Genomic DNA, 12,873 nt, shown 5'->3' with positions numbered 1-12,873 from the left:
CAAATACATCCTGCTCCTGTTCAAAGCAAGGGCCACTCACTCCACAGGGCCTTCTGCTTCCTGACGTCTGGCCCTCGGCACACGCACTCACACTTCAGTGGATCCGGGCTCTGGCGAGGTCACTAAGCAGGACACTCCGAATCGGATGCCCACTCACAATCTCATCATGAAATACTGAACACTCAGAAATCGCTCAGGATACGTCAGCAAGGATTTTCCTGATGTTCCAGGTTTTCCAAGTCGTCTCCAGTTTTCTGCCTCTTCTCAAACAAAATCTTTAACACAGTGCTCACCGCTCACAGTTCACTGAAAAAAGGACTCCTATTCAGACTTGAAGTCAGTAACGTTGATGCGATGACTCCCTCCTCCAGGATATGCAAAAAATCAGACCTCAGAGAGCCGAATCCTCCATCACAACAACCATACACAAAGGCCAATGCGTTTTTCAGCCCAGAAGCACCTCTGGGCTTGAGTGAGAGCCCGCTTCCTCTTAGTTCACTCGGGGTCCCAACAGGCTAGGACATCGTCTGCAGAGGCACAGCCTCAGATGCCAGACGGCAACCGAACAGCATATTTTCTGTAACGGAATCCTGTATTTGGAAAGGGTGAAAACCTTGTTTTCATAGGGTAAACTAGATCAACCTCATACTTGAAAACTATTTCCAGATGATGAGAATTAGAAATCCTTGAAGGACAAGCTGAAACTTTTATGCTCACCAAAATTTTTTTTAAAGGCAATTCTTGGCATTTTATTGAAATCACTCATTTAAAAAGAAGGAAGGGAGTTCCCTTCCAAACCCTCGGGCTTGAGGCCAGGGCTTAAATCTCAGCTCCGCCCCTTCCTTCACAGGTGCCGAGATGGAAATTCGCTTCACTGCTTTGTGCCTCGGTTTCCCCACCAGAATTCACGAGGCTGCTCTGAGCACTGAGTGAGATGATGCATGGGAAGCATTGCACACGGTGCTACAAAAGCTCCCAGCAGAGATTCACAAACTCGCCCTCTACAACTCTGCAAACTCCTTAAAACCTGGTCAGCGTGGCCCCCGGAATATCTCACAGACCGTAAATGACTAAGTTCAGCCTCCCATTCATTCGCTCAAACAATATTTATGACGCATCTGCTCTGGGCTGGGCACCTCTCTATGCCCTGGAGATAACGAAGTAGACAAAATACACAGAACAATTCAGATCATGAAACTAGTGTAGGTCATTTCAAGGTTCAGAGAAATGACGTTCATGGACAGAACAGTCACAAGGGAGAGTGTACTGCATGTGGAAGACTGCTCGACAGGTTGGAATGAGGTCCCGGGGCCAGCAAGAAAGCGGGGAGGGGGTCCAAGGGGAGGGCCCCCTAAAATGAGGTCTCCAGCATGCATCCGGCCCCCTCCCGACCGCTGCCACTGACTCTGCCCGGCTCTGTCCTCTAGTCCAAGCCACACTTACTGGATGCTGGGCAGCTTTCTCACGACAATCACTGCAAAGTCGACCTCAAAAATATTTTCATGGGAGATCTTCATCCTGAGGAAAAATACACAGCAAGTTTGCTAATTCTGTATTCCCGCATACATTTACTGACCATCTTCACGTACCGAGTACTAAGCCCCAAACAGCAACGGGCTATTTCAGGGATTTAAATCAGGAATGATATGGTCAGAAAGGTACTTTTCAGGTGACTTTGGTCTCTGTGTGGAGAATGGATAGAGGACAAATGTTAGGAGATTCTCAGAGCCGTCCAGGAAGAAGGTCCAGGGAAGAAGTCACAGGGAGCCTGAACTGGGGGAGCAGCCACTGGCATGGAGGTGGGGAGGCACTGAGAGGCGCTGGGGAAGTAGGAGCTAACAGATTTTCCAAAAAGCAGACTGAGACAGATTAGAGAGGGTCAGGAAACAATTGTGTGTTTGCGGGGGAGGGGTCGGGGCCAGCATGTGCGGGATCAAATAGGATACAACAGCAAACATCACAAAGCATCCCCGTCAGTGAGGGCGAGCACTGTCTTGTGGTACATTTACGTTTTTCTGTGAGAGTCGCCTACGGTGGGTGGGAAAGGGCAGGCGTCTGCAGCCAGGGAATGGGGGTCAGATCCCATCCACCACGTGTCTGCTGTGAGGCGCTGCAAGTCACTAAACTCCCTGGGCCAAGCTTTCCTCGTGTGCACAGTAGAGAAATTGACTGCACCTCACGGGGTTGTGAGGACTCATGAGGAAATAAATATACAAGCCACACGCACAGCAGGACCTGCGCTAGTAAGCGCCAAGGGTGTGCCTTTGATTTACTGACACGGGTACACAGATGTGGGGCCTGGCCTGGGCTGTACATGTATTTTTACTGTGGGCTGCAGCAGAGAGTGTGAAAGCCACACACAGAGACACACACACACAAACATACACACTGAGTTAGACAAAGACAGTCATACGCACAGAGACGCAAAGACCCACACACAGCGGCACACAGACAGAAGAGACAGACACAGAGAAACAGAGATACAAAATACAGACATGTAGACACACAGACCCCTACACACAGACACACAGAGAGGCAGAGACACAAAGACACAAACACAGAGACACAGACACACACACGCAGAGACTCACAGAGAACGACACACACACACACACACACATAGAGAGACACACTAACGGCCCTGCTCCACCACCTGCCTCCCCAGCCTGGTCACCCTCTGGGCTCCTAGCACATTCTCTCCATCTCTGTCATGTCCACTCACTCACTCAGCCCTGAGGAGGATTCTCGAACGCATTCTCTCCTCAGCTCACCAACTGCAAGGACACCCCTTTCTGGCCTGTTTCAACCACACACTGCGTGTCTCCTGCAACAGCTCCTCACACCCCTGAGGCCTGGCAAGAAACAAGGCGCTCCACAACCTGCTGACTGTTCGGCATCCCCCCCGCCATGCATGCTTTTAACACCCTCGTGTCCACCTTACTTCTATTCCAGAAATACAGAACCAGTTGGTCAAAGGGGAAAGACAAAGAGAAACACAGATGCCGGTGTCCAGAATCCGGTGGTGGTGTCGCCGGTGCAGGCTGGGCCAAAGGAAAAGCGGGGGTCAGGATGATACCCCTGTTTCTGATGTGAACAACTGCGCAGGGAAGAGCACCGTGTATGTAGACGGTAGTATGTAGTATGTATATTAACTCACCTATGTAGACAGTCAGGAGCGATGGGAAGCAGGGATGGGGGAGGGTCGCTGTCTTAGGGGTTGGCATGATGGGGTCAGAAATCAGAAGCAAGCATTTTCTAGTAGGAGGTGATCCCTATGGGTTAAGTGTCAGAACTATAGGTCCAGCTACCCCCAACCTAGTGGAAAAATCAGAGGGTCTGGTTTGGGGGAGAGGGAGGGTGACAGAGGGACACAGGAGGAGAGAGTAAAGGACCGCTTCGTGATGTATCAGAAAAGACAGGCTCACCCATCTCAACCGTTCACTCTCAGAGCTGCCACACATGCCTGCCCGTCTGCAGAGCGCGGCGATGGACGAGCTAGCTGAGGCTACTGGGAGGAAAGGCTTAGGGCAGACGAGAACTAACTTCTGCTAGGAAACTCCACAGCACCCTTCCAGAACATTACTCCCACGACAGGAAAGGGTAAGGAGAGCCTAAAATTCCCAAAGACAATGAGAACAATTAAAAGCAGATGAAGGACAGCATACACTCCCACATCTTCTGTAGGACTTCTTACTTTAGTATAAAGAGCTTCCCCTTGGGGCGCCTGGCTGGCTCAGTCGGGTGAGCGGCCAACGATGATTTCGGTTCAGGCCACGATCTCAGGGTCCTGGGATCCAGCGCAGCATCGGGCTCTGTGCTTAGAGGGGAGTCTGCTTAAGATTCTTCCTCTGCCTCTGCCCCTCCCCCCCCAATAAAAGTCAAATCTTTAAAAAAAAAAAAAAGCGCTCCCCATGCATCAGCTACTTGACCCTCAGAAGAACTGACTAAGGGGTCACTGGGGAGGGAAAGCTACCAAAAGGCACACCTCGAGCCTCTAAGGAACAGACAGCTTTTTTCTGGGCTTTCGAAAAGGAGCTAAATGGCTGCAGCACATGTTTCCACTTTGGACTCTGGGATTCCCTGAGTCTGTCTGACACGCCACTCAGTGAAAGCTGGCGAGTCACAGGAGGCAAGAAAGACACCGAAGACAGGACCGGCTCCTGGATGGCAGCTGGGGACCGCCGTGAGGAAGCACAGCCCTTGGACTGGAAGAGGATCCCGCAGGGCCAACCGCAGCACAGGCTGCCTGAGGTGAGACCCACCCTCTGCGTCCTTGATCCTTGGGTTGTGTGAAAACAGAAGTCGGGAGACACCGATCAGCTGAGGTCCCTTAAAGGGGTTCACTGCCCCTTTATTCTGTTTCTGTGATGGTACTGGCTTTCCTGGGCCCTCCTGGTGCCCGCTGCCCGAAGTGGGGAGCCTTCAACTGCCCAAAGTCTTGGGCCCCTGAGATCAAACAGAACGAGCTCCCACGATGGTGGCAGCAAAAAGCCTGTGACCCGCTGCCTCTGCTGGTGCAGCTAGGGGAACATCCCCGGGGGAAGGTGCATGAGACAATGAGACTGGCAGCCAAAATTTTCCCTGCCCCGTTCTACAAGCACATACCTCTCAATACAGGGATTAGCAAATTTACTGTAAATGGCCAGAAAGTATTTTAGTCTTTGCAGGCCAGACAGCCTCTCTTGGAACTACTCAACTCTGCTGTCATGCTGGTAAAGCAGCCATGGAGAAGATGCAGCTAAATGGGAGTGGCTGTGTTGCAATAAAACTTTATTTACGACGATAGCTGAGTGGGCTAAATTTGGCCCGACAGGCCCAGGCTCCAAGAAGCAAAGAAGCATTGTTTATTTTTTATTATTTAAGAAACATATATATTTAAAAAAACCCTTTGGACCAATATAATTATCAAACAAAACAAAACACCTCCACAATATCTTACTGACCCTGTGCTGTTCGCCTTCCTCACTCCTGAGAGAGAACCTTTTTCTTGGAAGGGGTACCTAAGTCTCAATGTACCTTGTTCCCAGGAATAAAAATGTCAGATTTGTTCATTATTAACCCACCTACATGACAGCGGGGAGAATCCAAATGTCGGGACCAAGTCGAAACGGTGTCGGGCCGAGAGGAGGCATTTCTCCAATGCCTTCCACTCACACTGCACACGTTCTGCCACTGCCTTCTGCTCCCGTTCCTTCCACCACACCATGGTCACTGAGGTACAGACGCACCACAGCCCAACAGACCGCAGAGACCCCCCTGAACAAGCACAGGCTCTGTGTAGAGAACAGGGAAGGAACCTGGATTTGGAGGAGCTGCAGCCCATTTGGTCCCACTTCTGCCACTAACCAGACTCGTCTCCTTTCCTGTGAGTGAGCGCAGTTACACCTGTTCTTGCTCCCTAACAGAGCAGGTGAGGGACCAAATCAGGGAATAGCTGCAAAAGGCCTTTGTGTCATCGCACAATCACCCAGCCGTGTGCACCTCCAGCCTGTACCAAAGACACTAGCAGGATGACAATAAAATCTTCGTTATTGCCAATATGGCAGATGCAGGGGCTCTGGCTCTCATAATTCCACGGGCAGGGTTCTTCCACCCATGCAGAGGAAATGTCTACTAGGATTTTTATCCTAAGCCCTGTTTGTAACAGCAAAGGATGAGATGAAAGGCACCCATCCTTCACCAGAGCTCTGGGGACACTAAGTATGTGGCTGACGGGGGCAGCAGGCGCAAGCATCTGGGGACGGGGGCGCGAGACAGACCGTCACTGCATTCCCTCTGAATATATTTTAACATTTCTGAACCAGGCGGGCACCTTCACAGGTGAAACAATTTGGGAAAGAAGAGGCAGAATTTTCATTTACCTTTAATCTCCAGAGGTGGTATCCACCCCAGTCCCAAGATTTAGAATTTGACAATGACATTCTGTCTTCCGTAGAAATGCCTTTATAAGCGGACTCACGCCATGGACGTGAGCGAAATGTCCTGAGAGAGAGACAGAGACAAGCTATTGCTCAGTGAGGTGGGATATCATCCCTGCAGAGCACACGCCAGGAGAAAAGCAAATCAGGACACTTCTGCTCTTCCTCCGGGTCAGCAGGTTATTGTGGACTTCATGGGAGAAAGAGTGACTTTCACATTCTCTTCCTTTTTTAAATTTAATTCAAAGCTGCTACAAGCAAAGTAAGTACAATCTATTTAATGATTTAATGGAATGAACGATCTTACAAATAAATTGCCCCTTGGGGCACCCGGGTGGCTGTTGGTTAAGCGTCTGCCTTTGGCTCAGGTCAGGATCTCAGGGTCCTGGGATCAAGCCCTGCATCGGGCTCCCTGCTCAGCTGGGAGCCTGCTTCTCCCTCTGCCTCTGCCCCTCCTGCTCATGGTCTCTCTTTCCAATAAAGAAATAAAATCTTTAAAAATTAAAATAAAATGTCCCATTATTTTACATGGGAAAGACAAGTGTTTTACATCAAAATGTCAGATCTAAATGTTCCTTTTGGAAACGCGCTTTTTCATAGCTAGGTAAAGCTACTTAGGACTCGACTAATACTCAGAATTGCGAGATCATGACAAAAATAATATTTTGGGGTCAGGAAATGGGGCAGATAAATGTCAAAAAAAAAAAAAAAGTATTTCTTACCGTGTTCCCTTCATCTCCATTCTGTGTGGGTAAGAGCCTCTATGTTTATAAAAAGGCCTCACAGAGCACCGGTGGGAGGGGAAGCCAGGAGTAAACGTTGCCCAATAAACGGACTTGTTTAGCTCCGGAGTGGGGAGCTGGAGTAAAGGGGATGGGAAATAAAAGAGGGGAAAGGAAGATAAAATCTGTGTTCTAAAGCCTTGCGCTTAACTATTTTAAGAACAAAATTGGAGTAGCATTTAGAAACTTACTGCAGTCCTATTGATTCTGCTACTACACAATTTGAGCTTGTATTTTACGTGTCTCTGGCTTCTTATTTTTCGAGGAAATCATTTTTATTGTATGTTATAGAGTATCATCCACAACAGGCTGATTATTGGGAAAAAACTTTAAAAATGCTCACCACACGCTGTTTGGGAAGCACTCTCCTAGTGGGCCCCAGTCTGGAGATGCCAGCCCAGGCAGAGGAAGAGGCAGGCTGGCTGACATGCTGCCTCGGGCACCCAGCTCCCAAGGCCCCGAGGTGGGTCCCTGCCTCTGCAGCAGTGGTACAGAAAGCTTCCTCAGGAGCCCAGGAGGGAGGCTTCAGGCCTCTGAGCCAGGCCTGGCCCCATCTTCCTAATGCCTGGGTTCATCCTGAGCTCCAAGTAAGATCCACGTCCTTTTTCTCAGGGACCACCACGTTAAACGTTCTTTGCATTTCTTATAGAATCTACCCATAGGCTCCATCTTTAGGGCCAGGATTCCTGGCACACACAAGGACTGTGGTCACTTGGTTAATTTCTCAGTCTGGCTGAGACTGAGTCACCCTCCCACCTCAAATCCTTTCTCTGTCTTGATAGAAAGGACTTGCAGAGCCTAACAGTGTTATTACTGCTTTAATAAAGCCAAAAAAGTAATTCCTTCCTTGAACAGACAATTCACAGTGAAAGATCATATAAATGGCTCTTAAACATACAAAAATGATTTTCAACTTCACCCCCAAAATCAGAGGATTATAAAACAAAATTACTGTAAGATAACATGTTCCCATATCAGATTAACCACAATGAAAAGGTTCATAATACACTGTGTTCATGAGGATGTTGGGATAGGAGCACATTCATATGCCTGGAGAGAGTGAACACTGGAACTCTCTCTTTTTAAGCATGAATTCCTAAAACGTCAGGCCTCTGGGCTGATGAGGGGACGTTGGGAGGGAGGGGGTCACTTGCCTCTGTTAATTTCGGAGGACCTCCTCTCCTTAGACACTCTTACAATATGCTGGATGTAAGGGTCATGCCAGTAGCCAAGGCTTACTGCAAACCTGGAACAGAGGAAAGGAGGCAGATAAATAGAGGTCATTAGGTTCTGGCCCAGTTCTCAGGACCCAGGTCGAGGAGGAAAATCATCTACCTCAAAAGGCCAACAGAGGCACGTTTGGTGCTCCCTTACCAATGTCAACAGACTCGGCCATCCCTCTTGGTGCTCACATACACGGCCCCTCAACCTCCGCACAGTGGCCATTTCTTTCCTCTCTTTACTCATGCGGCTAACTCTTTTTCCAGGACCCTAGAAAGCACATAACCTCACCTCATACCTCACCTAGAAGACCTACCACCACCTATTCCCTCAGCAAACTCACTGGCCAGAGCCAATCAGACAACTCTGCTCAACCAGAAGTTCTGTGTCCATAGGAAAGGAGATCCAGGATTGTTTTGTGAAACTTACGAATGACTACCTAAGTATTTCCCCCGGCTCTGTATTAGGTACCAGTCCTTCCACATCCCTTAAGCAGGTCATAGTGGGAAAACCAGGAACAAATAAACACAACTGCTACAACCTAGAAAATGCTAGAGTAGCCTGTACTCTCTGGTCTATACAACCGGAAAATGCTATGGTAGCCTAAACTCTCCCTGGTCTACGCTACAAGGAAGCAAAGTTTTGGTGTTCTAAGCCGGGGAGCTGAAGTCCAAATATCCCTGAAGGTCTTCTGTCAAACCTGAGTGGAACTAGCCTTAGGACAACAAGACGTAGGGGAAGGAGCCTGGAACGCTAAGGCCATGCCAAGTCACTGTGGGCCTGGAGTCTGCTCTGCCCCTCATCAGTTATCTTGTGAATTAATATATATGTTTACCATTTATTTATTTTTTAAGGTTTTATTTATTTATTTGAGAGAGAGAGAGAATAACTGAGAGAACACAAACAGGGGAAGTAGCAGAGGGAGAGGGAGAAGCAGACTTCCCACTGAGCAGGGACCCTGATGGGGGGCTCGATCTCAGGACCCTGAGATCATGACCTGAGCCCAAGGTAGCCGCTTAACTGACTGAGCCACCCATGCACCCCTGTGTTTAACATTTCAACCAAATGGAGGTGTACCTGGGTGGCTCCGTCAATTCAGTGGCTACCTTGGGTTTAGGCTCACATCATGATCTCAGGGTCCTGGGATTGAGCCCCGTGTCGGACTCTGTGCTCAGCAGGGAGTCTGCTTCAGGATTCTCCCTCCCTTTGCCCATCCCCCTGCTCACTCTCTAAAATAAATAAATATTTTTTAAAAAGTAATACATAGATGGAGGGAGGCAAGATGATGGAACAGCAGGGGACCTCAATTCATCTGGTCCCTGTAATTTAGCTAGATAACTATTACGTCTTTCCGGACATGTATGAATTCAATCTGAGATGTACAGAAAGAATTGCTGGAATTCTACAAAGAGAAATGTGACCACTTTTTGCAAAGTAGAAGGTGCGGAGAAATGAATCTGTGGGGACATATGGGAAGATCATCTGCAGGGAGAGGGAGCCTGTGTGAGCTGTCCACAGGAAAGTGACATAACCCCAGAGTGCAAAATCAGACCTTTAGAAATCTGCTCCAAGTGAGAGACGTCCCTGCCTGAAAGGTGCTCAGGTGGCGAGGTGGGGCAGAATCCCAGGTGGGGCAGTGTGGTCTCAGGATCCCTAGGGTCACAGGAAAAACAGGGGTACCTGAGCCAGCAGAGTTCCCAGGCACTGGAGCCGGGAAATCTGTTAGGGTCAGGGAGCAGAGGAGGGGGATTGCCATAAACCTCAAACCGCAGCTTGGTCAGGCAACAGCTATCATGTGGGGGCCCTGCAAAGGACAGAAAAGCCGCGACCCTCCGCCTTCTCCTGGGAGGATCAGTGCAGGCATGCACTGCAGGAGACTGCAGAGTTTGGTATACACAAAAGTGAAGACCCCTTATCCCTGAGGGTTTACTGAAGAGAGGGAACCATGATCTTTCAGCACAGGGACTGGAGATCAGGGCATGACCACTTTTGTTTTCATCCTCTAAAGAGGCCCAGAAAGCCTTCAGGGAACAAAAGCCATACAGACCAACTAGAGGCAGTTTACACTGAGCCTGGCCCCCTGGAAGTGGAGGGTACAACTCCCCCCAGGCAAAGACACCTGAGAATCAGCACAGTGGGCCCCTCCCCCAGAAAACCATGTGGAAAAACAGGTGAACACCAAGTTTAGAAGCAAGCACTAGGGGAAAACAGTAAATAAAATTCAAAGGTTTTCTCGTGATTTGTTGATCTTTCAGTTTAAAATTTTCCTTTTCTTTTTTCCTTTTCAACTAGTTTCGTATATTATCAACTCTTTGCTTTTAAGTCTTTTTTTAACTTTCATTTTTTTACATTTACATTAGATATATTCTTCCTTTTTGGCTTCTTTTCACTTTATTCAATTTTATGTTTCTGTATATGTATATATACATACACACACACATTGGTGATTTTACATTATTGGGATTTAGTGTCTTTTAACAAACAGACTAAAATATACCCAAGACCAAGTGGATCACCTGTTTTGAACACCTGGGAGATTATATTCTCTCTTCTCCCCTACCCTTTTTTTTTTTTCTTTTTTGGTTTCTGACCTCTTTGGATTTGTCTAGTGTGGATTTTGCTTGGGTCGTGGTTAATATTTTTGATTTTGCTCTCCTGTTCATCCATTCTTCTGTGAGCAAAATAACTAGAAGGAGGAATTCACAACAAAAGAAAGAACCAGAGGCAATACTCTCTGCCACAGATCTAATTGATATGGATATAAGTAAAATATCAGAGCTGGAATTCCGGATAACTATTATAAAGTTATTAGCTGGGCTTGAAAAAAGCATAAAAGAGACTAGAGAATCTTAGTGCAGAAATAAAATCTAATCGGGCTGAAATTTAAAATGCTTTAACTGAGATGCAGTCTAAATTGGATGCTCTAACACCTAGGGTAAGTGAGGCAGAAGAGAGAGTAAGTGACATAGAAGACAAGTTGATGGAAAGGAAGGAAGCCGAGGGAAAGAGAGAAAAACAATTAATGGACCATGAAGGGAGGCTTCAAGAAATCAGCAATACCATAATGCAAAACAATTACTGGGGTCCCCGAGAACAAAGAAAGAGAGAGAGGGGAGACAGAAGGTATATTTGAGCAAATCATAGCTGAGCATTTCCCTATCCCAGGATGGATACAGGCATTACAAGTCCAAGATATAGAGAGGACCCCCCTCAAAATCAATAAAAAGAGATCAACACTCCAACATACAAGAGCGAACCTTGCGGATTTCAGACATAAAGAGAAAATCCTGAAAGCATCTCGAGACAAGAGGTTCCTAACCTAAAAGGGTAGCAACACTAGGCTGGCAGCAGACCTATCCACAGAGCCCTGGGAAGCCAGAAAGGGCTGGCATGATATATTCAGGGTACTAAATGAGAAAAACATACAGCCAAGAATACTTTATCCAGCAAGGCTGTCATTCAGAATGGAAGGAGGAATAAAGGGCTTCCTGGACAAACAGAAACTGAAAGAACACATGACCACTAAACCAGCCCTGCAAGAAATATTAAAAGGGATCCTCTAAGCGAAGACTGAGCCCAAAAGTAATGTAAACCAGAAAGAAACAGAAACGATCTACAGAAACTGGGACTCTACAGGTACTACAAAGGCACTAAATTCATATCTCTCAATAGTTACTCTGAATGTAAATGGGCTAAATGCTCCAATCAAAAGACACAGGGTATCAGATTGGATAAAAAAGCAAGACCCATTCATATGCTATCTACAAGAGACTCCGACACCTCCAGATTGAAAGTGAGGAGGGTACAGATCCATTTATGATGCTAATGGACTTCAAAAGAAAGCTGGGGTAGCAATGCTCACATCAGACAAATTAGATTTTAAACCAAAGACTATAGTAAGGCAGGAAGAGGGATGTTATATCATACTTAAAGGGTCCACCCAATAAGAAGATCTAACAATTATAAATATTTATGCTCCTAACATGGGAGCAGCCAATTATATAAGTCAATTGAAAACCAAATTAAAGAAACAATTGATGATAATACAATAATCATAGGGGACTTCAACACCCCACTCACAGCAATGGACAGATCATCTAAGCAGATGATCAACAAGGAAACAAGGGCTCTGAATGACATGCTGTACCAGATGGACTTCATGGATATATACAGAGCATTCCATCCTAAAGCAAAAGAACACACATTCTTCTCCAGTGCACATGGAACATTCTCGAAAACAGATCACACTGGGTCACAAATCAGGTCCCAACCAATACCAAAAGACTGGGATTATTCCCTGCATATTTTCAGACCACAATGCTTTGAAACTGGAACTCAAGCACAAGAGGAAATTTAGAAGGAACACCAACACTCAGAAGCTAAAGAGCATCCTACTAAAGAATGAATGGGTCAACCAGGAAATTAAAGAAGAATTTTAAAAAATTCGAGGCAACTGGGTGACTCAGTCGTTAACTGTCTGCCTTCGGCTCAGGGCATGATTCCAGGGTCCTGGGATCAAGCCCCACATTGGGCTCCCTGCTTCTCTGAGAGCCTGCTTCTTCCTCTCCCACTCCCCCTGCGTGTGTTCCCTCTCTCGCTGGCTGTCTCTCTCTCTGTCAAATAAATAAATAAAATCTTAAAAAAAAAAAAAAGAATTAAAAAAATTCTTACCGAATGCAAATGAAAACGCAGCTACTCAAAACCTTTGAGATACAGCAAAAGCAGTCCTAAGAGGAAAGTACATAGCAATACAAGCCTTTCTCAAAAAAAAATTAGAAAAGTATCAAATACACAAGCTAACCTTACACCTAAAGAAGCTAAAGAAAGGACAGCAAATAAAGCCTAGACCAAGCAGGAGAACGGACATTATAAAAAGCAGAGCAGAAATCAATGAAATCGAAACCAGAAGAACAGTAGAACAGATCAATGAACCTAGAGCTGGTTCTTTGAAA

The 12,873-nt window shown here is 46.9% G+C and overlaps 1 protein-coding gene across 18 annotated transcripts in view; it reads right to left on the bottom strand.

The window, feature by feature from the left end:
• LOC130541832 (thyroid receptor-interacting protein 11-like) overlaps positions 1–12,873 on the bottom strand; it is a 108,125-nt gene that overhangs the window by 15,072 nt on the left and 80,180 nt on the right. For 3 of the 18 annotated variants that reach the window (XM_057307591.1, XM_057307592.1, XM_057307602.1), the window contains exons 2-4: positions 5,064–7,946; positions 3,695–3,812; positions 1,444–1,518 (exon numbers count right to left, since the gene is read on the bottom strand). Coding sequence is in view for 1 of the 18 variants with exons in the window: in XM_057307604.1 (XP_057163587.1) it covers positions 7,936–7,946; positions 9,474–9,574 (112 nt within the window). In the remaining 17 variants the exon portion in view is untranslated. The other 15 variants (XM_057307599.1, XM_057307596.1, XM_057307598.1 and 12 more) reach the window with 12 other exon arrangements.

Source organism: Ursus arctos, unplaced genomic scaffold (genome assembly GCF_023065955.2).
Source record: "Ursus arctos isolate Adak ecotype North America unplaced genomic scaffold, UrsArc2.0 scaffold_50, whole genome shotgun sequence".
In the NCBI taxonomy this organism is placed as follows: domain Eukaryota; kingdom Metazoa; phylum Chordata; class Mammalia; order Carnivora; family Ursidae; genus Ursus; species Ursus arctos.
Note: the sequence above shows the minus strand (reverse complement) of the source record. Positions and strands in the feature narration are given on the sequence as shown.